The 24,094-nt window shown below is 58.3% G+C and overlaps 10 protein-coding genes across 10 annotated transcripts; 4 read left to right on the top strand and 6 right to left on the bottom strand.

Annotated features, from left to right (window-relative positions):
* Positions 1–100: 100 nt before the first annotated feature.
* On the bottom strand, positions 101–1,606 carry CH63R_02194 (C6 finger domain-containing protein; the record flags this gene model as incomplete). The annotated part of the gene is made up of 3 exons (XM_018297169.1): positions 101–910; positions 1,064–1,378; positions 1,514–1,606. The coding sequence occupies 3 exons, from the start codon at positions 1,604–1,606 to the stop codon at positions 101–103; spliced, it is 1,218 nt and encodes a 405-aa protein (XP_018161985.1).
* Positions 1,607–2,217: 611 nt separating this feature from the next.
* Positions 2,218–3,447, top strand: CH63R_02193 (Delta-aminolevulinic acid dehydratase; the record flags this gene model as incomplete). The annotated part of the gene is made up of 1 exon (XM_018297168.1): positions 2,218–3,447. The coding sequence occupies one exon, from the start codon at positions 2,218–2,220 to the stop codon at positions 3,445–3,447; it is 1,230 nt and encodes a 409-aa protein (XP_018161984.1).
* Positions 3,448–5,098: 1,651 nt separating this feature from the next.
* CH63R_02192 (UbiA prenyltransferase) lies at positions 5,099–6,427 on the top strand (the record flags this gene model as incomplete). The annotated part of the gene is made up of 3 exons (XM_018297167.1): positions 5,099–5,276; positions 5,427–5,721; positions 5,860–6,427. 3 exons carry the CDS (start codon positions 5,099–5,101, stop codon positions 6,425–6,427), a joined length of 1,041 nt encoding a protein of 346 aa, XP_018161983.1.
* A 433-nt stretch (positions 6,428–6,860) lies between these two features.
* On the bottom strand, positions 6,861–7,796 carry CH63R_02191 (O-methyltransferase; the record flags this gene model as incomplete). Its single annotated transcript, XM_018297166.1, has 1 exon — positions 6,861–7,796. One exon carries the CDS (start codon positions 7,794–7,796, stop codon positions 6,861–6,863), a length of 936 nt encoding a protein of 311 aa, XP_018161982.1.
* A 1,656-nt stretch (positions 7,797–9,452) lies between these two features.
* Positions 9,453–11,930, top strand: CH63R_02190 (Short chain dehydrogenase reductase; the record flags this gene model as incomplete). Its single annotated transcript, XM_018297165.1, has 4 exons — positions 9,453–10,202; positions 10,843–11,001; positions 11,088–11,372; positions 11,463–11,930. 4 exons carry the CDS (start codon positions 9,453–9,455, stop codon positions 11,928–11,930), a joined length of 1,662 nt encoding a protein of 553 aa, XP_018161981.1.
* A 423-nt stretch (positions 11,931–12,353) lies between these two features.
* Positions 12,354–14,127, bottom strand: CH63R_02189 (Cytochrome P450; the record flags this gene model as incomplete). Its single annotated transcript, XM_018297164.1, has 2 exons — positions 12,354–13,879; positions 13,995–14,127. The coding sequence occupies 2 exons, from the start codon at positions 14,125–14,127 to the stop codon at positions 12,354–12,356; spliced, it is 1,659 nt and encodes a 552-aa protein (XP_018161980.1).
* A 2,355-nt stretch (positions 14,128–16,482) lies between these two features.
* Positions 16,483–17,994, top strand: CH63R_02188 (Oxidoreductase NAD-binding domain-containing protein; the record flags this gene model as incomplete). Its single annotated transcript, XM_018297163.1, has 2 exons — positions 16,483–16,573; positions 16,649–17,994. 2 exons carry the CDS (start codon positions 16,483–16,485, stop codon positions 17,992–17,994), a joined length of 1,437 nt encoding a protein of 478 aa, XP_018161979.1.
* An 829-nt stretch (positions 17,995–18,823) lies between these two features.
* On the bottom strand, positions 18,824–19,430 carry CH63R_02187 (uncharacterized protein; the record flags this gene model as incomplete). Its single annotated transcript, XM_018297162.1, has 2 exons — positions 18,824–19,105; positions 19,215–19,430. 2 exons carry the CDS (start codon positions 19,428–19,430, stop codon positions 18,824–18,826), a joined length of 498 nt encoding a protein of 165 aa, XP_018161978.1.
* A 1,397-nt stretch (positions 19,431–20,827) lies between these two features.
* On the bottom strand, positions 20,828–22,016 carry CH63R_02186 (Short-chain dehydrogenase; the record flags this gene model as incomplete). Its single annotated transcript, XM_018297161.1, has 2 exons — positions 20,828–21,646; positions 21,825–22,016. 2 exons carry the CDS (start codon positions 22,014–22,016, stop codon positions 20,828–20,830), a joined length of 1,011 nt encoding a protein of 336 aa, XP_018161977.1.
* A 915-nt stretch (positions 22,017–22,931) lies between these two features.
* CH63R_02185 (Endoribonuclease L-psp family protein) lies at positions 22,932–23,342 on the bottom strand (the record flags this gene model as incomplete). Its single annotated transcript, XM_018297160.1, has 1 exon — positions 22,932–23,342. One exon carries the CDS (start codon positions 23,340–23,342, stop codon positions 22,932–22,934), a length of 411 nt encoding a protein of 136 aa, XP_018161976.1.
* Positions 23,343–24,094: the final 752 nt, after the last annotated feature.

Genomic DNA, 24,094 nt, shown 5'->3' with positions numbered 1-24,094 from the left:
CGTACAGCCAAAGACACGAAAGGCTATGAAAAGCAACTACAAGTTACTGATGTAGTGCTTCGTATCACCAACTCTCCAAGGAGGGGGCAGAAGAGAGGCTTCAAAGGCTTGCCTGATCCCACCTCTCAGCCATAGCTCCTCCCGGGAGGAACGCCTGGATAGCACCGTTGTCCCCATGATAGAGGCGCAGGTACAAGCAGATGGACGAACACTCCACCCTGGCCCTGAGGTCGATCCACCAAATGGCGCGGCTCGTCGCGCGGTACCACAGATAGAACAGCAGCAGCGCCGCGGGATCCCTTCCCACGAGCAGGTCTTTGAAAGCGCCGCGGATGGTCTGCATGAAGAGCTGGGTGTGGCCCGTCGTGACCTCGCGGTCCGGCAGGTCGAGGATCCGGGACACGGCGTGGGCGGCGTGGAAGTACGGGTTCCCCTCGGCCGCGGACGACGCGTCCGTGAGGCCGCACACGGCAGCCAGGGCCGCCGGCACGCCGCCCACGCCCTCCTCGGGCAGCGGCGCGTGCATGTGGGCGTAGGTGGCGGCCATGACGCAGAAGAGGCTGTCCGGCCGCAGCGGGTCGACCGTGTGCCACAGCGACATCTTGCCCTTGCTCATGCGCAGCCACTCGATGTCGGAGGCGCCGGACGGCCTCATCGGCCACGCCTGCTCGGGCGCGGACGCGTCGGGGGACGAGAAGGACAGCAGGGCCAGGGCGGCGGCGGTGCCCCAGATGGGGTCCCTGTCCTTGTCGCTGGCCTCGACGGGCTGCCTCAGCCGCCTGTTGAAGAGGACGGTGCTCTGGGACCAGTGGAAACACTCCTCCTGGGTGCGGCGACAGCTCGAGGGGCCGTTCAGATAGCGGTCATAGGTGAATGCCACGGCCAGGGAGGCGTGCATCAGATAGGGGTACTGTAAGCTGTTTTGTCAGTTCATCAGTCAGGCTCACGGTGGATGGATGGATGATTTCCCGGCTTCCATGCTGTCTGGGGGGGGGGGGGGGGGGGGGGGGGGCGGTCTATCGGGGGGGGTTAAAGCATAACCCGAATCTAAGATTACACGTACAGTAAAGGCGAGTTCCAGCAGCCTACGGTTGACTTGTGCCATGCTAGGGTCGTCGGGACTGAGGAGACTCCGTCCGAGGTAACGGGTGATGAAATCTTGACACTTGGCATTCAGTTGAAAAGATGCCGTTGCGTCCGACGTCCAGACGGCGTTGCTGAGAGGCGGCCGGATCCCCGTCCGCCCTCGAACCTCAACCTCCAACGGGCCCCCAGTGTCGGCGACGATGGGCTGCAGGTCGGGCACGTTGGTGGACAAGAAGTTGCACATCACGCCGAACGAGACGCATCTCTTGCACCCCGGTTTCCCTTGGTCGCACTAGGCACCGAGACCGAAGGGGGATGTGGTCAGCTTAGGGGAGAGGACGGACCGGCCGGCCGGCTTTAGAGACACGAGAGATGGGAGAGGGGATATGAGAGAGGAAAGGAGGGAAGAGGAGAGGGCCGTACACACTTTGAGTTTCCGAAGCTTGCAATTCCGGCAACCGAACCTCGACCTCCTCATAGTCCTGCGCTCCCGAGGCTCATCCGCACAAGTCGAGGTCATGTCTCGTAAGACTCTTCAATGTCTCTCCTTATGTGCATGCAGCCTGGCCTAGGCGTGAGGGGTTTTCTCGGACTCACTCTCTTGAAGGATCTGGAACAGGTGGAGGCGGTCATACAAGTGGTCCGTCACCAAGCGACATTGAGTCGTTTCGTAACATCCTCGCTCGCCCTCTCCTCTGCACATAATAAGGGAGCTAACCCTCTTTCGGATACTCCACCTTGCACGCTAGCCGTCTTTCGCGTGCAAATGTCTCTGGTTGGTCTTTGGTCTTTGGGGGGGGTTTCTTGTCATCGAGCCGATGCCATCAACGCGGTAATCAACACTGACATCGCGTGGGTTGAATTGATGGCTTTACGTACGAGGGGCAACTCAACTCCTTGTCACTGGAGATGTACGAATCTTGAAGAGTTTCTTGGGTATAAGAAGCATGGCGTTCCTCGCTATCCCACAAGGCAAAGTAGCGCTTCCACGACATCATCCAAAACGTGAAGACTTCAACTGTGGGATATTATTCTTTGAATAGCAACTCCACAGACTCGGCGTATGATTATTTCACACTTTAAGCCCCAAGAACCCTCTTCTTATTCTTCTTCTCTCGTTAGAATTTCATCATGGCCACCCACCTCGCTGCAGTCGCCCTCGCCAAAGGTGACCCTTTCGTGGTGCAGACCCGCCCCACGCCGAGGCCGGGCCCGGACGAGCTCCTCATCGAGGTCAAGTCCGTCGCCCTGAACCCGGCCGACCGCCTGATGCGCGACCAAGGTCTCTTCATCCCGACCTACCCTACGGTCATCGGCTTCGATGTCGCGGGGCTCGTCCTCGAGGTCGGCGAAAACGTCCCCGTCGACGCCACCGCCGACGACGACGGAGTCGCCGGCCTCCGCCGGCCCCTTTTCCAGCCGGGCGTCACCCGCGTCGCCGCCTACGCCGCCTCCTTCTGGAGATCCTTCGGGCCCGACTACGGCGCCTTCCAGGAGCGGTGCCTTGTACCCTGGCAGCACGCCGCGCCGCTTCCGGACGAGGGCATCTCCTGGAACCAGGCGGCGACCCTACCCGTCGCTGTCCAGGTGCCCCTCAGCGCGTGGGACGCCATGGGGCTTCCTCGGGTGGGAGAGGCCACTGCTTCTTCTTCTTCTTCTTCTTCTTCTTCATCTTCTTCATTTTCCGTCTCTGCCGCCGCCTCAGTCGGTCTCGATGTGAACGAGGAAGCTCGAGACGATAAGAGGCACAAGAGGGAAGCCCTGCTGGTCTGGGGCGCTTCCTCCAGCGTGGGCACGATGGGCGTGCAGACGGCCCGGCTGCTGCGGGGAGACCACGACTCTGCCATCGCCGCCGTCTACGCCGTGTGCGGCGCGGCGAACCGGACGTACGTAGGCTCCCTGGGCGCGGATCGCGTCTTCGACTACAAGGACCCGCGGGTGGTGGGGGCGATTGTCTCGGCGGCCGGGGAAGATGGCCTCACGATCAGGCATTGTTTTCTCGCCACGGGGCAGCTGGCGCCGTGCCAGGCCGTCCTTAAAGCTTTCATCGCGGACGATCAGGGCAGAGGGGGCCGGAAGAAAGCCAAGATCGCGTCGGCGCCGGTCGTGCCTCCGGATGCGGAGGAGGTGGAGGGGATGGAGACCATCTTCGTGATGCCGTCGATGGGCGAAGGGGAGAGGATGACCCAGTTCCGGTACTGGATGGGCACGTGGATGAGGCAGAAGCTGGCCGGCGGGGCCATCCGCCCGAGTCCGGATCCGAGGGTTGTGGGGAAGGGGTTGGAGGCCATCAATGCCGGGCTGGACGTGCTCGCCCGGGGCGTGAGCTGTGCCAAGTTGGTTGTCGAGGTTGCGGAGTGAGAGAGGCGAGACCCTAGGAGAGACTTTGGTGCTGCAGGTCTTGCGAGAGATGGGGATTCGAGAGTATCCAGTGAGTAGAAGACTTTTTTTCCAGAGTACCGCATCTACAGATACAAAAGCATGATTCTAGAAGCAGTCTGTTCCAAGATCCTGGTGTGTGACACCCCCCCTCTCATAAGATAGCTAGCTGCCTTTACTTTGGTTCCCGTGAAAAGTGGCTTTCCAGTCGTTGGAGCTCGGCGCCGTACGGCCACTTCTGACTCTGTCATTCAGCACAGCAGAACTCTGAGAGTCCTCGAGGTGATGTATTCTTCACGGAGTAGTGTCCGTTGGATCCATCCACAGACCGACACGTCAACACACCTCCTCCCATGGGAACAAAGATATCTCCGTCATCCCACAGACCAAACCCCGTCAACTGGCTCGATGGCCGATGATATCGAGGCTGCCAAGGCGAATCCCCAATCGATCATCGGGCGAAGAAACGAGGCTTCGAGAGGCCGTGGGTAGGCACGGACCGGGATACCGCTGGCTTCGTTCGGATTACGTGTACGTGTACGACCATGATTAGGCCGTCCGTTTCTAGATCGTCGATGTCGAGACCCAGACAAAGAACCACACCACAGCCAACCACCCTCCGTACAGAGGGGGACACCCATCGACATGGGACCTTCTTCGTCCTGTGCTCTCACTCCACCCTCCAACGGCTGAGTCGCCAGAGATTGTGGTGAGATGGGGGGCTTTGCCCGGCCTGGTTGGGCAGTTGTCCACGAAGCGCACGGCCGCGCGGAGACCTGCATTGTTCTAGAATTCAGATGAACCGAAGTGTGTTTGGGCATACTGTGCTGCAGTAGCTGTTGGTGGTGTTTTCTGCAGATTTCCTCGCCTGTTTCCTGGTCTGTTTCCGCTGTGGTCTTCAGTCTCGTCTATTCATAGTCTCCGTCTCTTTCTCTCTCTCTCTCTCTTTGTCTTTCTCTCTCGGAAACAAACCAAAACGAGATTGATTACAACATCCTCAGCCGGGCTTTTTCTTTCAAACCTCTGCCCAACTAGACCGCCCCCCAGCATCCGCCGCCGGTGAGAAAGAAAAAGAAACGAGCGAACTGTGTGGCTCCGCAGGGCAGATTCATGCAAAGCTGGGGAGTTCCTGCATCGAAACCACACGGACAGTGTGCTAAGATGCCTCGATCAATGCTATACATCGTACAAACGCCGAGAGAACGTGAGAAAGCCTCCGCCTCCCCCCCCCCTCCAGACAGAAACACATTTCGGCAACTTCCCTGCACGGGCGAACTCAACGGCGCGAGTCTACGTCACATCTGAAACCAACGCACACGCGGAAGCTTGGATGCTCTTCCGCGAGGTGGTATGCCGAAATGTGAAGATGGAGACTGCGTGTGCACGCGTCTGTTGTCCACTGAAGGGCGGAGGGGGAGGAGGAATGGGATTTAAAAAGGACGAGGTTCTAAAACCAGCATATGCGCGCGTTTGGTCCGCTTTCTGATGAACGTGGGCTCTCGTTTTGAACCTCTTCCACCCCTCCCCCCTTTCCTTTCGTCTGTCCCAAATCCATATACCACACGATCCTCCTTCACCCGTCGTCGTCGTCGTCGTTGTCGTCGTCGTCACCACTCTCGAAACCCTCCCGACCATGTTGTTCCAGACCGTCTCACATGCCATTGCGCTGTACCGCCTCGAGCAGTCCACCAAGCAGTGCAAAGAGATATACAGCGGGAAGCCCAAGCCCGAGAAGGTCACCCTCCTGTGGCACCTCGTCACGCTTTCCCGGTTCAACAAGTACAACCCGCTGTTCACGACGTTCGCCGGAGGTAAGTTTGCTGTACAAGGGCCGTATCCCTCCCCCCGACCCCCCGACCTCGGCCGCCGACAAGAGCGAAAGACACAAAGAAGGGAAGAAGGCAAAAGAAAATACGAATGTCCGAACTTGAACTGAGGAGTGTAACGCTGCAATCATCTAGTCTGGTCCGTCCTGCTGGCTGGAGCTTCCGAGCTTGCCAACCCGAACACGACCATCCAGCCGTCCTTCATCTTCCGCCAGGCCGCGCTATGCTTCCTCGCCGCCTACCTCTTCTGCGGCGCCGGCATGGTCTGGAACGACTGGGTTGACCGGGACATCGACGCAAAGGTCACCCGGACCAAGGACCGGCCCTTGGCCGCCGGCACCGTCACCACCGTGGACGCCATGTTGTGGATGGTCCTCCAGATGCTCATGTCCCTGGCGGTTGTCCACAACATGCTCGACGGGAAGGATGTGTAAGTCAATGTCTGGAGTCTCTCTCACTCTCTCTCTCTCTCTTTCTCTGTGTGGTGTGGACCCTGGATGATAAGAAGAAACGAGGACGGCGGTGTTCCCAAACGAGCTCAATTCCTTTTTCTAACAATCATCGATAGCTTCCGGCACATGTTCCCCGTCGTCGTCGCCTCGGCCCTCTACCCGTACGGCAAGCGGCCCATGGCGCTGAAGCTGCGCATCTACCCGCAGTACATCCTGGGCTTCACCATCGCGTGGCCGGCGGTCCTCGGGCGGTCCGCCATCCACGGGCGGTACGAGTCCATCGGCGACAGCATCGGCTACTGCCTGCCGCTCTGCTGCATGGTCTTCTTCTGGATCCTCTACCTCAACACGGCCTACAGCTACCAGGACGTCGTCGACGACCAGAAGATCAACGTCAACTCCTTCTACACCGTCGGCGGCCGCCACTTCCACCGCTTCCTCGTCGTCCTCGTCAGCCCCGTGCTCATGTGCATGCCCCTGTACATCCTCCGCTTCGGCTCGCCGTGGCTCTGGCTCAGCTGGCTCGGCGTGTGGACGGCCTCCTTCGCCGCCCAGCTGGCGCACTTTGACCCCGAGCGGCCGGCGAGCGGCGGAGGCGTCCACAAGAGCAACTTCGTCCTGGGCGTGTGGACGATTGCGGCTTGCGCCGTGCAGGTGTTTCTTAGCGACAGGAGAGGGCTGTGAGAGAGCGTTTTTATTTTTATTTGTTTTACTTTAAAAACGATACCAAGGATGGAGAGGGAGCGATGATGGAGGGCAATGAGGTGCTGGATTTCTCTGACAGAAACACCGGTAGTGATATGGTTTCTAGTTTCTCAACCGGGACTAGTTAGTCAAAAATGTGATGCGTAGTTTCGGACGTCAACGCAGTTCTACCATGCATCGGTTTCTGCCCGTGGCAAAGTTGCTCGTCTGTTTTACCACGAACATCGGTAAAAGTCCAATCGTTGCAGAGAGAACAGGTTGTCTAAACGTCTTCAACTTTGGACGGAACACTGCTATGTCTTGAAAAGAAATACTATGTATAACAAAAAAATTCACAAGGCCAAAAAGGACCAAATAACAACAACACACGCGAGGAGTGGATCTATGTTCGTGTCCACCGCCGACGACACGCTCAGAACTCGTATCCATACGCTCCTCCGATACGCCCAGTGACGCCGAGCAGATCCGTAAGCCATCCGAAGAACCCCATCACCCACCCTATGAACCCCAGCGTCAGGAGGTCCGGCATGCCGAAGATGCGCTCTTTGAACCTCAACCCGGGCACCTTTTGCTCCAGCGTCCTGGGGTCGTCCAAGTACCAGGACATCCGCGTCCCCATGAGCTTGAAGGTCGCGTTGAACCAGTAGTTGACGACGTAGTACACGAGCGACCCGATCACATCGAAGCGGATCTCGCCGTGGACGCCGTGCTGCCGGAAGTAGTTGACCGTCCGCCGCAGCAGGCCGCGGACCTCGTCGTCGGTGAGGTACGGCGTGAGGCCCTCGAAGAGGACCAGCACCGGCCGGTCGGCGGGGATCTTGCAGTCGGCGAGCCACGCGTCGTCGTGGATGTCCGGCTGGATCAGGCGGTACTCGCCCTTGCCCGGGTCCGGCTCGTCCATGAGCTTCCGCCGCAGCTCGACGGCCTCCTTCCGGTCCGCGTCGATCCAGACCCGGCCCTCGCCCTGCCACCGCACGCGCAGGCTCCGCGAGTCCAGGCCGCAGGCCAGGTGCAGCACCGTGGCGGGTCCCGGGTGCCGCCTCAGGAATTTCTCGACGCATATGTCCAGGATCCTCGCGCGCATGGCGACCGAGACGACGAAGAAGGACACTTTCGGCGCGCCACCGCCGCCGCCGCCGCCACCGCCGCCGCCTGTCGCGCGCTGGAAGTCGTACCCTTGCTCCTGGACCCGGGAGACGAGCTCGACGGCGTACTGGTCGCTCAGGACGGGGCGGGACGACTCTGCGTCCTGGGCGCGGGCCAGGAGCGTGAGGAGGAGCGTCTCTTCGGCGCCGGTCAGGGTGACTTTGCCCTTGCCGAGGCCGCCGGGCGAGGTTGACGGAGGCATCGTGGTGTGTGTGTTGCTACTACTTCTGCGGCTGCTGCTGCTGCTGCTGCTGGCGAAACTGGGTTGTTGGGGGAATGGTAAACAAGATTCTGCCGCAAGGTTTGGACACTTTGAACAGAACCCCCTGCTGCTTTATGGTTGGGAACCGCAGAGTGCCTCGGCACACGAGCTGGAAACCTAGAGCTGGCAAGCTGCGCATTCGGGTTTGTTATGCCAGTCATGAAACTCCATCTGATCTCCCCGGACTTCCGCGCCACACGTCATGGGGCCGAGCAGAGCGACCTGTGTACTAGTATATCGATGAGATGAATCCTCGAATGAGGTCTCGCTCGGTCCGAATAGAGTGTGTGGCTTCGCTCTCGTCATCGTAATACACCTTGGTGTGTCTGCGCCTACGGTGTGCGAAGCCACGGGAGAAGTGAGGAGGTCCTGACATTGGACGGTTGGGTGAGCCAACACCAGAAGTTTATTTGGTCCAGGAAGCAGGATTCGGGGTTGTGAATGATCTCATTGCTTCCATGTGAACCATATGTGAGTTTCGCCTAAGCCGGCCAAGGTTGTTGTCAAGTACAATAGTGCTTGTCGGTTTTGAGGGGTTTGATGTAACACGATCTTTTTAAAAGGCGTCCAAAAGGTCGCTGGCAAGAACGGACAATGATGCCGCCGGGACCTCTGCGATCTCAACGGAGGTATACAAGATGAAGCACAGATTTCACAGACCAGGGCCGTTTATACAGTATAAGGGCTTTGAAAGCGGATGCAACATTTCTGGCAGAAGACTGCTAGACAGTTGCCAAAATCGATGACTGGCAAAGCTTCCAACTGCCAACGAATCTTACTCGGTTGCTTAGATGGAGGCTGCGTTGTTTTGTTTTGTCGCCTGTGAAGCCGTGTCCGCTTATTGAGAGCACAACGGTTAATTCCACCTACTTTTCGTCAAGTACATCCCAACAACATGTCTAGGCCCGACTGTTTGACTCGGGCCGAGTCTAGGAAACTCCGCCGACGGGGCACACATTGTGGATAGGGGCAAATCGAAGACAGCAACTCGTCTGAGATTCTTTCGATATAGTGAGCCCGAGACGTACACGACCAGCTATCAAACAAAGCCAATAGTCGGAGTTCCACTGGGGCTATTCCGCTGCGATATACTCTGTACTGGTATCGAGTCGTGAAAACTCCGCAGGGTCAATCTCCGCATCGGTGCGTCCCGCGACAGACAACCATGCTCGTGCTTCGCTAGTGTCAACTCTATGCCCAGTTGTACGATGCCTATAACCTTGTACGTTCCATGCCCAAGCAGTCCGTCCACAACACAACAAGTCTCCGCAGCCCTATTCTCGTGCTGGCGGAGTTATGTTCGCTCGCATAGGACCGCCAGCTTGGGATATCTCGACGCGTATTGGTCACTTCTCTTTCGGTTTCGTATAGGAGTATGTATACGAAGAGGCAGCGGAGGGCTGCTCCGTAAACTATATTGTTCAGTATCATGCGTAGACGATAGAGTCAACAGCCCAAGCGATGAAATGGTATAAGTCTGCCGGGTCTCTTTGACCTTCACGCTTCTCTAGCTCGTAGTAATCGGAATTCCCAGATCCTCAGTAGCACACCATTTTCATAAATCACTTCACAACCTGAACGTGCACCAACACCAACATGTCCAGATACGCTGCCGTCCACCAAAACCCCCAAGGCATGGGCGACGCCCGTCCCACGGCCCTGCAAATCGTCGAGGACGAAGGCCTCGTCGGAAAGCTCGTCGGCAAGACGGCCCTCGTGACGGGCGCCAACCAGGGCATCGGCCTCGAGACCGCCCGCGCCCTCTACGCGGCCGGCATGACTGTCTTCCTGGGCGTCCGAAGCCTCGAAAAGGGCCAGCGGGCCATCGAGGACATCACGGCCTCGGCGACCGCAGACGCCAAAGGCGCGCTGCGCCTCGTCGAGATGTCCCTCGACAGCCTCGACTCGGTGCGGAGCGGGGCGAAACACTTCCTCGCCCAGAGCGAGGGCCGCCTGAACATCCTGATCCTCAACGCGGGCATCATGGCCGACGCCAAGACGAAGACGGCCGACGGCTTCGAGTCGCACCTCGGGACCAACCACGCCGGCCACTTCCTCCTCTTCCAGCTCCTCAAGGAATCCCTGCTCGCCTCCGCGACGCCGGCCCTCAACTCCCGCGTCGTGGCCGTCGCCTCGATGGCGCACCGCGCGAGCGAGATCCGCTTCCACGACCTCCACTTCGACGAGGCCGGCGCCTTCGAGCAGCAGCCCCTCGCCGCGTACGGCCAGTCCAAGACGGCCAACATCTACACGGCGAACGAGATCGACCGGCGCTACGGCCCCCGCGGCCTGCGCGCGCTCTCGGTGCACCCGGGCGCCATCCCGACGGAGAAGGCGCGGGACCGGGTCGACGTCGAGGCCATGAAGGCGCACATGGGGGAGGAGGCTTTCGCGAGGCTCATGGACGGGCTGAAGAGCCCGGTCCAGGGCGCCGCGACGACGGTGTTCGCGGCGCTGAGCCGGGAGTGGGAGGGCAAGGGGGGCAGGTACCTCGCCGATTGCGCCGAGGCGGGGCCGGCGCCGGCGGGGTACTCCATGACCTCGACGGACCCGGGGTACGCGCCGTGGGCGTACGACGCGGAGAAGGCGGCGCGGCTGTGGAGGGAGTCGTGTAAGATGGTCGGTGTGGAGGAGGAGGAGGAGGATGCGTGAGCACATTGTGGCACACACACACACAAACGGACGGCATAGGCGCTCGTTGATCGCTCACACGTTGCATGTAAGCTGACGACGTTCGGTGCGTTGGGGAGTCTTACTCGAGCGTCCGTAGGATTCTTTATCATCCATCAGGAGAGGGGGGGGGGGGGCGCTTAGTGCTTACATGAAAGCGAGACGTCTGACTGCCAGCGAAGGACGAGACAAGCAAGATCGTTATGATGAGACGGAGGATAAATAGATCGCAGTTCCCGCACATGATGTTGGGTGTCCCCGTTCCTGACCCAAGTCCTCCCCCCTTCAAGATTGTCGTGAATACAACACCACCAAGATGGCCTCCCTCCCGCCCGATTTCTACGTCAAGGCCCTGCAGTTCACGAAACGGGTACACAGAGAAGAGTACCCGGCCATCGACCCCGCGGACCCCAAGCTCTCCCTGGCGGGCAAGGTCGTCATCATCACGGGGGCGAGCCGCGGCATCGGCGGACAGGTAATAAAAGCTCATGCCGCGATCTACCACGGTGGGCAACTCACGTTCAGAGGGAATCAAATGCTGACATGCATCTTCTGTCCTAGGGGATCGTGCCGGCCTTTGCCAAAGCCGGCCCAAAGGCCCTCGTCCTCGTCGCCCGCAACGAGTCGAGGCTCAACACCGTCGCCGACGAGGTCCGGGGGCTCAACGCAGACGTCGAGACGCTGGTATACCCCGTCGACATGGCGGACGCGGCGGGCGTCGCGGCGCTCTTCGACAGGGTGAAGGCGACGTACGGCCACGCCGACGTGCTGGTGAACAACGGTGCCGTGCAGACGGCGCTCGACACAATCGCGACGAGCGACCCCAAAGTCTGGATGGACGACCTGGTAAGTGCCGAACCGCCGTCCCCTCGAATCCCCGTCGGGGTCGCATACACAGGCCTCCCCCCCGTGACTGAGACCCGCGTGTTGTGACAGACGACCAACGTCGCCGGCGCCTTCTACCCGACCTTCCACTTCCTCCGCTCCCTCCCGGCAGCGTCCCACGGCACCATTGTCAACGTGACCACCATCGCGCACTGGGTCGTGCCGGGCATGAGCTCGTACCTCCTCGCCAAGCTCGCGAGCCTGCAGCTCGCCGCCCACGTCGCCGCCGAGACGGGCGGCAACGTCACGGCCGTCGGCCTGCACCCGGGGCTCGTCCGCACGGACATGACGTCGGAATACTTCCGCCCCTTCGCGCTCGACACGCCCGGCCTGGTGGGCGGGACGGCCGTGTGGCTGTGCTCGGAGGCGGCGAGGTTCCTCGACGGCCGCTTCGTGGCGGCGAACTGGGACGTCGACGACCTGTGGGAGCGGCGGGAGGAGATCGTGGACAAGGGCCTCTTGAAGATTGACATGGCTGGGGAGCTTGGGGCCGAGCAGTTTGTTGAGGCGAGGGGATGAGTGAGGGGCCAGAGAAGGCCCGGTGTCAAGGGCTATTCGCCCGGGCCGGCCGGGAATATCCGGCTCCGGAATAGTGGTCCATCCGGCCCCGCGCCGGCCGCCTTCCGCTCCGTGCCGAGTGCACCACTTCGCAGTGCCTCTACGCGCAATATGATTCTCAGGGCCGACGCATTATGGCAGTTTTTTTTCTTCCACGAAACATTGGTTCATATTTGAAAGAACATTTTTTCCCCAATTAGTCTGGATCTAACATCCAACTCCAAGTCTATGAATCATGAGATCTACCCAACCAACCAGCCCCTATCTGCGCCAAGCAATGCTCCGAGGGTATACACCGACAATGATGGTACAAATGAACTTTTCAACCCAATTCCCTCCTCTTTACTCTACTTTACTGTTACACACACACAATCCGCCGCCCAATTAGGCCTCGGAACGGGGAGGCCACTTGACTCTCTTCTCGGCGCGCACGTACAAGTTGTTGGGCCGGATGAGCTGGAACATGGGGTCGTAGTCGACGGGGCCGTCCTGGGCCATGGTGAACTTGTAGCGGTAGATGAGCTTGGGCAGGAAGACCTTGACCTCCTGGAGGGCGAAGTTGAAGCCGATGCACATGCGGGGGCCCGCGGCGAAGGGGATGTAGGAGGCGTTGGGGCGGTTCTTGACCTTGTCCGTGTCCCAGCGGTCCGGGTCGAAGCGGGCGGGGTTGTCCCAGACGAGGTTGTTGTTGTGGATGTGGTGGAGGGCGGGGATGCAGATGGAGTCCTTGGGCAGCTTGTAGCCGCCGGGGAGGATCAAGTCGACCTTTGACGTGCGGGCGGGCTGGTACGAGGGGTTGTGGCGGCGCTGCGTCTCCTTGATGTACTTGTCGAGGAAGGTCAGCTTCTGGGTGAGATCGGCGGTGATCTGGGTGTTCTCGTCGAAGCCGTGGTCAACGAGCTCCTGCAGCAGGCGCTCCTGCATGCCGGGGTAGGCGACGAGGCCGTAGAGCAACCAGGAGAGAAGGGAGGAGGTGGTGGTGAAGCCGGCGCCGGTGGCGACGACGAGGGGCTCCATGATGCGCTCGCGGGGCAGCTTGTTGCCGCGGGAGTCGCTGGCGCGCAGGACGTAGTCGACCATGTTGTCGGCCTGGAGGGCGGCCTCCTGCAGCTCGAGGTTCTCGGTGCCGCCACTGGAGGCGTTGTTGATGGACTCATTCATCATGTCGACGATGCGGGCGCGCGCGTCGCGCAGGCGCTTGGGGTCGCCAAAGGGCAGCGAGGCATACCAGCTGCCCATGGAGGTGATCTTCTTGTTGAGCTCGAGCGACTGGGCGATGCGCATGACCATCTCGTGGGGCCGCGCGTCGACGGCGGTGAAGTGCTGGAAGTCCATGCCGAGAACGAGCTTGCCGACGGCCTGGGAGCCGAGCTTGAGCATGTAAGGGTAGACGTTCCAGGCCTCGTCCCTGTCGTCGAGCTCGTCAAAGACCTTGAAGGCGTCCTCGACGGTCTTCTGCATGGTCGGGGCGTAATGGCGCACGGCGCGCGGCCCAAGGGCAGGAGGCAGGAATTTGTGAACCTCTTTCCATTCGGGAGTGTCGGTGTCACCGAGGAAGACACCCGACTCCTTGTTCTTGATGGGGTACAGGGGGTGGCCGGGGATGATGTTCTTGGTGAAGAAGTCGCTCTCGGAGAAGATGATATTGGCGAGGGCCGGGTCGTTGGTGTGGTAGATGGTGGAGCCCATGTTGGTGGTCTTGAAGAGGGGGCCGTACTTCTCGAACAGGCGCTGGTGGTTGCCGAGGTGGTCAGGGTAGACCTCGAAGTAGTTGCCGATGAAGGGCAGGCCCTGGGGGCCGGGGACGTCGCGAACGGCGTGGCCGTCGATGGTGATGGCGACGGGGCCCTCGGCGGCGAGGACGTCGGCGACTGTTGTCAGGGCGTCATCTGCGAAGACGAAGCCGACGCCTGTGAAGTGTCAGTTTGGTGTGTCGATTGTAGGTGGTAGGTGGTGGCGGTGGTGGTGGCGGTGGTGGTGGTGGTGATGTTGGTTAGGCATAGTGGAGGAGAGGAGTCAACTTACCCTTGTGGTCGACGACGGCAAAGTGGGAGGCAGCGAGATGCTGGAGGCCCTCCTCGTCTATCGAGGCGGGGATGTCAAACTCTGTTGTGGCTGAAGGGTCTTCACCCAGCAGGTAGAAGCGTTGTGATGACATGGCGGTGGATGTGTGGTGTATGAAGCGTATGCGTGTATTTGTTTTGGAAGCTCGATGGCTAAGATTGGAAAGTTCAAGCCCAGTGTATCAAGACGAATGTGATAGATGTAGCAGACAGTGATATCAAGAGAAATGTTCCAAGTCTAAAGCGTGGCTGGCTGATGGGGGGGATGCAGACGGTTCACGATATATAAGTAGGGAGAAAGCACCTAGATGGCCGGCAATCAAAGCAGTACGTACCCATCGCACATCACGGCGCACTCCAGTACAGACAGATACACGTGTGCTGTATAGGGAGGCAAGGTCAGCCAATCCAGAGGTAGGCAATGGCCACTGTCAAGTCTTTCGGTGGGAACAGGCCGAAGAGCTGCGGTGTTTTGGCAGAAAAGTGGCCTGCCGAGGTTCATGTCCGGTGTCCAAGGGCCCCCCTTTACGGGGGGCACTATGACTTCATGGGCGCACAAGTCCGAAAAGAGCGGGCCGCGATAGGATGGCAGATGATGGAACGAGACAGTTGACGGGGACGGAGGAGGGCGGGGAGCAGAGAGCAGAGAGCCGCGGTCCAGGCTTGTTCTGGTTCTGACATGGCATGGCATGGTGACAGCGGAAGGAGACATCGAAAAGGCGGAACGGTGCAATGGATGGTCGAACAAAATGGAATGAATGGTGGCAGGGGGGGGGGAGTCGAAAAATCGGAGATTTGGAGCCTCGTTTGATGCGCATTGATAGGGCTAAACAAGGGTGATCTGCGCTAAGGGAAGCTCGAGAGTCAAGGTGCCGAGGTGACGGCAGGGATCTGTGGGTCGGGACAATTTGATAAGCTCTGCTGGTGGTGGTTGAGTGTGGCTGGGCGAGAGGTGGTATATCGAGGGGAGAGGAGAGAGAGAGAAGAAGTGGTGATGTGATTTGATGGGCTGGTTGGTCGGTGGTGAGGAAACGGTAAAGGGAAAAAAAAAAGAAAAAAAAAGGAGGGAAAAAACAAAATTTTGCAGGGCAGTGGCGGCGGGCGGGTCTTGTGGGTCAAGCAGTACGTACCGGCCACGCCGTTCAAGTCCCGAAATCCGTGGCCTCGGCTCGCTTAGTTAGCTTAGTTAGTCGCTCACGTAACTCCACTGTAGATCTCCTCCTTTTTCTGTTTCGCCATTGGCCATTTGCGTTGTTGACGCTGTCGCTTGGCCGCTGAGCCACTGCAACAGCTGCTTTACAGCGCTGTTCCAGAGTCGAGAGAGCCTCCTCCACCTACGTTGTAGGTACCTTGGGTATTGGCATCTCTTGGCCCTCCACCGGCAATCGTTTGTTCCTTCGTATCTTGTCTTTTTGTCTCCTTGTCACACATACACACCCCTGCCTCCATCACTTTCCCATGACATTCGACACAGCGTCTCTTCAAAAGCCAAGCCGATCTACACGACTATCATTGCAGGCGTTGGATTGAAACAGGGACGTTTCGACGGGCGGCGTAGTCATCGTCGTCGTCGTTTTCGGGTGTGTTTGGCCATTGACGACAGATTACGACTCGTGCAACAACGCAAAAACAAGGCACTCGAGCTTGATCAGTCACTCTCATCCCATCGGGGCCGCCGAGGCACATACGGAGTGGAGAGAAGGTCCACACGGATACATCGCCGTTCCGGCATCCAATCCCGTCGCTGCGCTTTGTCAGATGCGAAAGACCGCCGACCGGCCGAATCGTCATCGGGGGTGCTTCCCGTCTGTCTGTCTGTCGGTCTGTCTGTCTGTCTCCATCCCCCCAAACATCCTGGTCTATCCATCCCTAACTTATCTGACGTCGTCTCCATCTCAACTCCAAGGCTGGCTGGCTGGCCGGCCGGCTCCAACCAAGCTCGACTCGATCAGAGGAGTCCAGTTCCACATCATCTCGAACCTCGGCATCTTCCCCTTTCGGACATTACCCTTCTTCCCACTCGACGCCCTATCGCTCCATGTCCAAGACCACCACCGACCGACCGATGCTTCTGGTTTTTCGTCCAATTGTGGAGATTCCCCTGCCCCTACCTAGGCTCGGCCGTCGTTCCGCGCATGTCGCCGCCATCATCTTTTCGATAAATATTAGTATGCCTCGTCCTGAAGCCCGTCCCTCTTGGACGCAAAAAAAGGGGTCTTATCCTACTCTACTGTATTCGTATACCTTGTCAACATCACGATCGACACGATAGTCAACTTTTCCGTCACCTTGCACAAGACAGCAATTTCTTCTTTATATCGACGCAAACCTCCCTACTTGAACTGCGTCTTGACATATTTCCCCCTTTTCTCCATTCCATTTAAAGGTTTCCTGATACAACAGGCACTCAAACACCACACATCAAACACAACCACACATAACTGCACACAATGGCGACAACAGAAGGCCCAGAGTTCACGGCCAAGGAGGTCGCTGCCCACAGGGAAGCCAACGACTGCTGGATGGTCATCCACGGTGAAGGTATGGCCCTTGCTCGCCGATCTAGATAATCAAGGCAAACATTCAGCTAACGCTTCCCCTCCCTTTCCCCCCCAGTCTACGACGTCTCAAAATACATCGATGACCACCCCGGCGGCGCAGATGTGCTCGTCGAGGCTGCCGGCGTCGACGCCACAGAAGCCTTTGATAATGCAGGCCACTCCGAGGACGCCTCTGAGATCATGGCCACATTCCGCGTCGGTAAGCTCAAGGGCGTGAACAAGCGCTCCGCCCCCAAGGCCGTCCGCCTCGCTCCCAAGTCCACAACCGCCGCCCCGGCTTCCTCCACCGCTGGCTCCGCCGCTCGCGTCGCATCTCAGGCCGCCGCCGCCGCCCTTTTCATCGGCCTCGGCGCCGTCGCCGCCCGCCACGCCTCATCCACCCCGGCCGGCCAGGACGCCATCGCCGCCATCCAGAGACTCAACCTCCAGTTGCCCTCGTGGCTGTCTCTCGGCGGCGCCGCCCGCACCAAGCGCACCGGCTTCGGCTTCGTCGAGGGCTTCGCCGTCGCCTCGGCCTTCTTCGCCGTCGCCGGCTCCATCGCCGCAAAGGAGGCCTCCAAGCTCCTCCACTACGAGATCACCCCGATGCACTACCGCCCGCACCAGAAGATGCCCAAGGTCGCCAAGCCCAACCCCCTCAACCAGCGCGGCTGGCTCGACCCGGTCTCATACCACCCGCTCCCGCTCGCCGAAAAGACCCTGCTTGCCCCCAACGTCTACCGCTTCGTCTTCGAGCTGCCCACGCCCACTACCGTCCTCGGCCTGCCCATCGGCCAGCACGTCTCCATCAAGGCCGAAATCGACGGCAAGTCCGTCAGCCGGTCCTACACGCCCACCTCCAACAACTCGGACCTCGGCAGGCTCGAGCTTGTCATCCGCTGCTACCCCGACGGCCTGCTGACGGGCAAGTATCTCGCCAACCTCGAGGTCGGCGACGAGGTGCTCTTCCGCGGCCCCAAGGGCGCCATGCGCTATCACCCCAACATGGCCAAGAAGATCGGCATGCTTGCCGGCGGCACCGGAATCACCCCCATGTACCAGCTCATCCGCGCCATCTGCGAAGACGACCGTGACACCACTGAGGTCAGCCTCATTTACGCCAACCGCTCCGAGGCCGACATTTTGCTGAGGAACGAGCTCGAGGCCTTTGCGAGACGCTACCCCAAGAACCTCAAGCTGCACTACCTGCTCGATGCGCCGCCCGAGAACTGGACATATGGCGTGGGCTACGTCACCCAGGAGATGATGGCCGAACGCTTCCCCGCCCCCGGCGACGGCTCGCGCGTCATGCTGTGCGGCCCGCCAGGCATGGTCGCCGGCGCCAAGAAGTCGCTGGCGAACCTGGGCTTCGAGAAGCCCGGCGCCATCGCCAAGATGTCGGATGCCGTCTTTTGCTTCTAAGGAGAGTTTTATTTTCCGGCTGAAAAAAAGAGATACCAATGTTGTAGAAGGGGCTTATTTGTTTTTCGTTGTCTTTTTTTTTTTTTTTGTCACGATATGGCTTGCATCGTAACGGAGTCCGGTGGGGGATGGTGCATCGGGATCGGTGTCCGGGTTGACGACATATACCTACCTGTAATACACTGCATTTCCTTTGTCCATAGAAGTAGACTTGAACAAAAGTTCGAATAAACCGGACTATACCATTACATTGTATTGTAGGTGATGCTTGAGTTTCTACTGGTGGGGTCGTTGCCTACGTTATCTAGCGTTACATCTGATATGTTATTCAACCCTTGGTATTCCCTCGTTCCTCGACATTAACGCAGCTCCGGGATGGATGTTACATCTTCGCTTCAGTTGTTCCTCAAGGTTCCTCAAGAAGGCCATCACCAGTCAATCCACCTAATTGGGACACGCCGTCTCATGGTGATACTGTGACCGTTACTGCTGCTGCTACTTTTCCGCTTTCCACAACGCATCCTACTTGTATATTCTGGGATAGAAGTAGCGAGATGACTTGGACGATCGCTTTCAAACTCTCTTTGTGGCCATTCAAGACCTTTTTATTGTCTACCGGGCATACAGATGTTAATTTCACAGCTCTGGTTGGGGGATGCAAATCGAAGCGGAAAAAACGACGCGGCCTGTCAGAATCAGTTTGCCCAAAGCACCGGCCCATTTCTACCGGAAGCCCCTATTGATCCAGATTCTTGGCCACGTGGATGGCTCAACGAGCAACTCCATCCGTATCTCCTTTGTAAAGCAGAGGGAGGTACAACGCTGTAGGCTATTCCATTCTCTCAAGATTCCAGCTCTTAGCACCTGACATTACCATATCTACAAGTTTACTCAGTAGGCGTAGGCCACTGAGACAAGACGTTCCAGCACAGCATGCAGCTTTCCATCTCGGCCGCGCAATATGCTGTAGGTTTGTAAGTGTCAGTACGCAGGTCTCACGCTGGTGTGTGCCCATGTACTGAAAGGTCACAGGGTGAGCGAGCTGCTCACCTCCTCCCAAGACGCATTTGTAGTCTCCAACCGGCGCTTTCCGTAGCGCGCCGCTCTTTTTCTGCCCCTCTCGGTTCAGTCAAGTGGCCCCGCTCGATTTTGTGTGTTTGGAAGAGTTGAGATTGGGCTCGCAAAAGGGGGGGGGGGGGGGGGGGGGGGATTGTACTTACGGACCCGGATATCGCGCCGGAGCAGGCGGTGACGTGAGCGAGAAGTATGAAAACGACCCAGGCGTTCATCGTTGGGTACGGGCTCGGGGATCGGGTGCTTTGCTTTCGAAGCGCAGCAAGGTCGGGCGGATGGACGTCGACGAGACGTTGATGACTTCCGGATTCCGAGGCGGGAGGCTCGAAACGGAGTTTAAGTGTCGATGCTTCACAACGCATGAATTCTGCAGACCAGAGGATGGTTATATACTTGCGAAGATCTCATGGAGAGGGGTCAAACTCACAACAACGCAAGCTCCTTTGTCCGTCATCCCATACGCGCATCCCACAGGAGCATCGCCCCCATAGGCTTTACGTGTAATCCTAACCTTTTACCGAATCTGTCATAAGCAAGGTTTAAGCTGCACGACTGAACTCAGTGGTAAAACGCTACCTTCTGCCCTACCTACAGTATGTAAAGTCTGGCAGGCGGGGTAAAAACATTGGTGACAACTTCTCGTTCGGCACATTGGTCGAGGCGGACTTGAAACACGCCAGCCAAACTTTTGAAGAGGGTGACGATGCCCGGGATGCGACGTACGATGCCCTGCATGACCAGGTGGCAAGTTCCAACATGCGACGATCGACAAGGGATGGATGTTTGTCTGAAAACAAAAAGAGGGAAAGGAGACATCCGTCGGGTATTTCCTGGGATCTTTTTTTTTTTCTTCCCCTTTCCTCTTTTGAATTTATTCAATCTTATTTATGTTTTACTTTGTGACAGCTGGGAGAGACGAACCTTTTGACTTTAGCGCCCGGCTACTTGATGCCGTCTGGTTATGTAGGTTCTTTAGCCGCCTGCTTACTACTGGACCGTGTCGAACCAAGAACTAAGCGGATCAACGTTGAGAGGCACATGGTTGGGGCGCAGGAGCGAGAGCCTTTGTGGAAGTACCATCTAGTCCTCCTCTTCGAGTCTTCCCCGGTGAAGTTTTGTGTCCGAACACACGATAGCCTCGGGGGCTTGTAGAAACGTTAAAAATTCGGCCCGAACGTTCTAATAATAAGTAGGGCTGTTTGTTTGCAGTGTGGCAAGTATCTGGCTGTCCGGCACCTCTCTCTCTCCTTGCCCATTATCACGCCCGTGGTTCGAGTGGTTTGGTCTTCGTTTTGGGAGATGCTGCTGCTGAACGAACCGCGGGCCCTTGATCTCATCCTGAAAAGTCTCTCTCAGGGATCGTACCAATTCTTGAAACAACATCTGGCCTTGACGGGCAGGAGGAAGATTTGTCAATCGATTCTCCGGTAGTACAGCAGTTCAAAAACTGATTAAACTAAAATCAAAGTTCACAAGACGCGGAAATTGGTGGACGAGGAGATGATGCGTTGCAGTTTACAACCGGTTTGAAAACCAACATTGACCAGTAAGAACTCTGTTCGCAATTTTCGGGAAAATTCGATTCGCTCGGTTACGAACACCGCTCAGAGGGCTGGCTTTACAGTTGAAGTTTCAACGCCCTTCGAGCAAATGAGAAGGTTCAAAAATGATCAAACGCTTGAGACGAGAAAGTATCGTGCCGACTAGCATCTGCGGACGGGGTCCGCTTCCTCGCCAGTCTATCTTGCCGTCGTGCCGATCAAACAAAGGGTCTCCATTGCTCCTCGCACCAGTCCCAGAACTTTTGGGCGTAGCCCGACCCGCCCTCTGCTTCAGGTCTCATGGAATTCACAATGTCTTTCCTCGGGCAGTCCTCGTCCGGCCGCACACGTCCCCAGGGGATGACGTAGGCGCCGTTATTCTCGAGCGAGAGGTCGGGCGAGAGCCCGGCGTACAACTCCGTGTAGCCACCAAGCTTCGTCTCGTGGAGGAGGAACAGCTCGAAGAGATACATGGCCGGGGCCGGGGTCCCAACGTACGACCCCGCCTTCAGGTTGCCGGGGTTCTGGGTGACGCTCACGATGCCTTCGGCGCCGTAGCGGGTTGCCATCTCGCGCCCGAGCAGCCAGTTGCCGGCCTTGGACTGGGCGTAGTTGCGCGCGCGGTCGTTGGTGCCCTTATCGAGGAGGTCGAACTCGACGCCGTTGGCGGGCGCGAGCGAGTCGGCGAGGAAGCTCGAGGTCCACACGACGCGGACCGAGCCCCGGGGGGCGTCCGGCACGGCGGCACGGAGCTGGGGGAGTAGGAGGTGCGTGAAGAGCTGCGCGGCGACGCAGTGCATGCCGATCATGGACTCCATGCCCTGCTTGGTCTTCGAGCCGGCCGGCAGGGCCAGGCCGCCCGTGCCGGCGTTGTTCCAGAGGATGTCGAGCTTGGACTCCTGTTCCGCAAAGGACGCGGCGGCGGACCTGACGATGTCCAGGTCGTTGAGGTCCAGGTGGAGGAACTTGACCGACCCGGGGTTCTTGGGCTTCGAGGCGGCGCTTGTGATGGTTTCGATTGCTTTTTCGGCTCGTTCCTAGCAGCAGCATCAAAGACGGGGAATGGTCAGTCTCGGTACTCGCTCGGACGGTGTTCATCGTATACGGAGATGTGGGGCCGCATCGACCGGGCCGGGGTGACGGCGGAACGCCGGACGAGCGTGGAGAACAGTTCGACCTTCAGCATCCGGGGGGAGTGCTGACACGGCCACTCACCTTGGAACGCGATGCCATGTAAATGGTGGCACCCGTAGCGTAGAGGATCTTGACCAGCTCAAAGCCGACGCCTGCGTTGCCGCCCGTGACGATGAAGACGCGACCGTTCTGAGGCCCAACGTGCTCCTCCGTGAAAGTCGGCTTGGGAGGGTAGAACTGCGTGCGCCAGTTGCGGAAGGCTGCGAGAGACATGATTCTGGCGAGCGGCCCACGATTTGATTACGGTCCGAATGTTTTTTTTTTTTTTCAATCCGGTCCAAGGAGGGGAAACGAGTGCTTGGTCGCAGTGATACATGACGGGGGGAAGACGATGGCGGCGAATGCTTTATAGTCGTGAAGGCTTGCAAGAACTTGTGGGATTCAAACCATGTCACGACCATGATTCGCGAGAGGGAACGAGCTGACTGCTTAGACCAAACACCTGCAGCGGCGCGGCGCAGTCAATACCAAGGCACACACAGCCAGCCCGCCGGGCTGTTGGGTTGAGTCTGCACCACAAACCGCCCAAGAAGTGACTTTGGGCGGGATAACGACATTGAAGCCCCTTCGAAAAGGATAGGACGAGCGGTAGAAACTGTGGGTGGCGCTCATGGGGGGGCAAAGGGGGGGGGGGACCAACAGCGATCTGACGTTGGACGGGTTCCGCCATCACCCTGCATACGCCTGCAGCTTCTGCCTTACTCCGATTGGGTCTTAGAACGAGGGTACCGATTTGGGATTCGAGACAGGGGGGTGCTTGATTACAACTCCGTGCGGAGTTGGGTGGGATTTCTGGCCAAGTATCGAAGGATTCCCACCGTCCTTCAGCCCGTCTTCGATGAGCTTTTTGTTTTAGCGGTTGGGAGCGTCGATGTTGTGGGAAATGTACGGGGACCGAAGTTCTTTGATAGCACACCATTTTGGCCAGTCGACATAAAGCACGGCAAGGGATGATCTCACACCCTTCGACAAGCACAACCGATATCATGTGGCCAAGATACGTTGAGCCGATTTGCAGCATGTTGTATCCATGGATTGAGTCAAGGAAAGACAGCTGTAATTGGTGTTTCTCGGCATTCTATTTTAGCTGATAGCCTCCCCTTCCTTCCCCATCCTTGTCAAGTAACCCTATCCCTGGCGCTTGGCTTCGACCTCGAGCTCGATGAGCATTCCCGGAAAGGCCAAGTGCGGGACCGCGATGCAGGTCCAGATCGGCCGGTGGTCCGGGATGCGCTTCTTCAGAGCCTCGACGGTCAGGTCGAAGGAAGCGCGGATGTCGCAGTGATACGACCGCAGCGAGTAGACGTCCTCCCACCCCCGCAAGCCCGCGGCTTTGAGGACGACGTCGACGTTCTCCAGCGCCAGCTGGACCTGCCTCTCCGTGTCGTTGGCGTCGAGGGCCCCCGTCTGCGGGTCCCAGCCTCCTTGCCCGGCACATTTGACGACGCCGTTGCCCAGGTCGACGGACTGAGAGTAGTGGCAGAGCTCGCCGTGCTTCTGACCGGCGCCGGGGGGGCTGTTGAATGTGATTGAAGACATTGTCGACTTGAGCTGTGACGGAGGTGATGTGATTGAAGAAGATGACCTGCGGGAACAACAGTCAGCATGGACTTGGTCATATTAAATCCACAATCCGATGCTTGACGTTTGAGAGAGAGGTGAACTAGACGGGTAGGTGGGTAGGTACCTGGCTGGCAATGATACGGCTGCACACAAGACGTTGAGCTACCGAGCAAGAAGTGTCCTTGTTTGAATTGGTCGAAGATTCGTAGGAGAGCCGACAGTGGGATAGAGAGTCAATGGCGGGAGACTTGACTTTCGGGAGACGTCTTGTTGTTTAAGTATTGCTTCCACGGCCCAGGGTTCTGACACATCATTCACCGGGTGTTTGGAGAAGGGGCCCCGAGTTGGAGAACGTCGCCGTCGAGGTGGGTCGAGGACTCAGTTAGGTACGTGGTGTTCAGCCCACAACATGCGCTTCGAATGGGCGCAACTTGAATGATAGTTTGCTACGCATAATCAGTTGCCTATTCGAATCATCTCTCGTAACTGGCGGCACGTTGGCAGGACGTGGTCTCGATTTAAGGAGTGAATTACATAACACCCAGTTGCATAGGAAGCCATTGCTGGTCTCCGGGTCCTTTACTCTCCTTTCTTCAATAGTTTAGTCCAGCATTTGTCATGACCTAGCATTCTCCTCGGGATGAGCATGGAGACAATAACGGGCAATGTACACTGTTGTGCAAGTTTCAGGGACCACGCGACCAGATCCTGGGCTTTTACACTTAATT

This window comes from Colletotrichum higginsianum, chromosome 2, assembly GCF_001672515.1.
Source record: "Colletotrichum higginsianum IMI 349063 chromosome 2, whole genome shotgun sequence".
Lineage (NCBI taxonomy): Eukaryota > Fungi > Ascomycota > Sordariomycetes > Glomerellales > Glomerellaceae > Colletotrichum > Colletotrichum higginsianum.
This window is presented reverse-complemented; position numbering and strand designations above follow the sequence as displayed.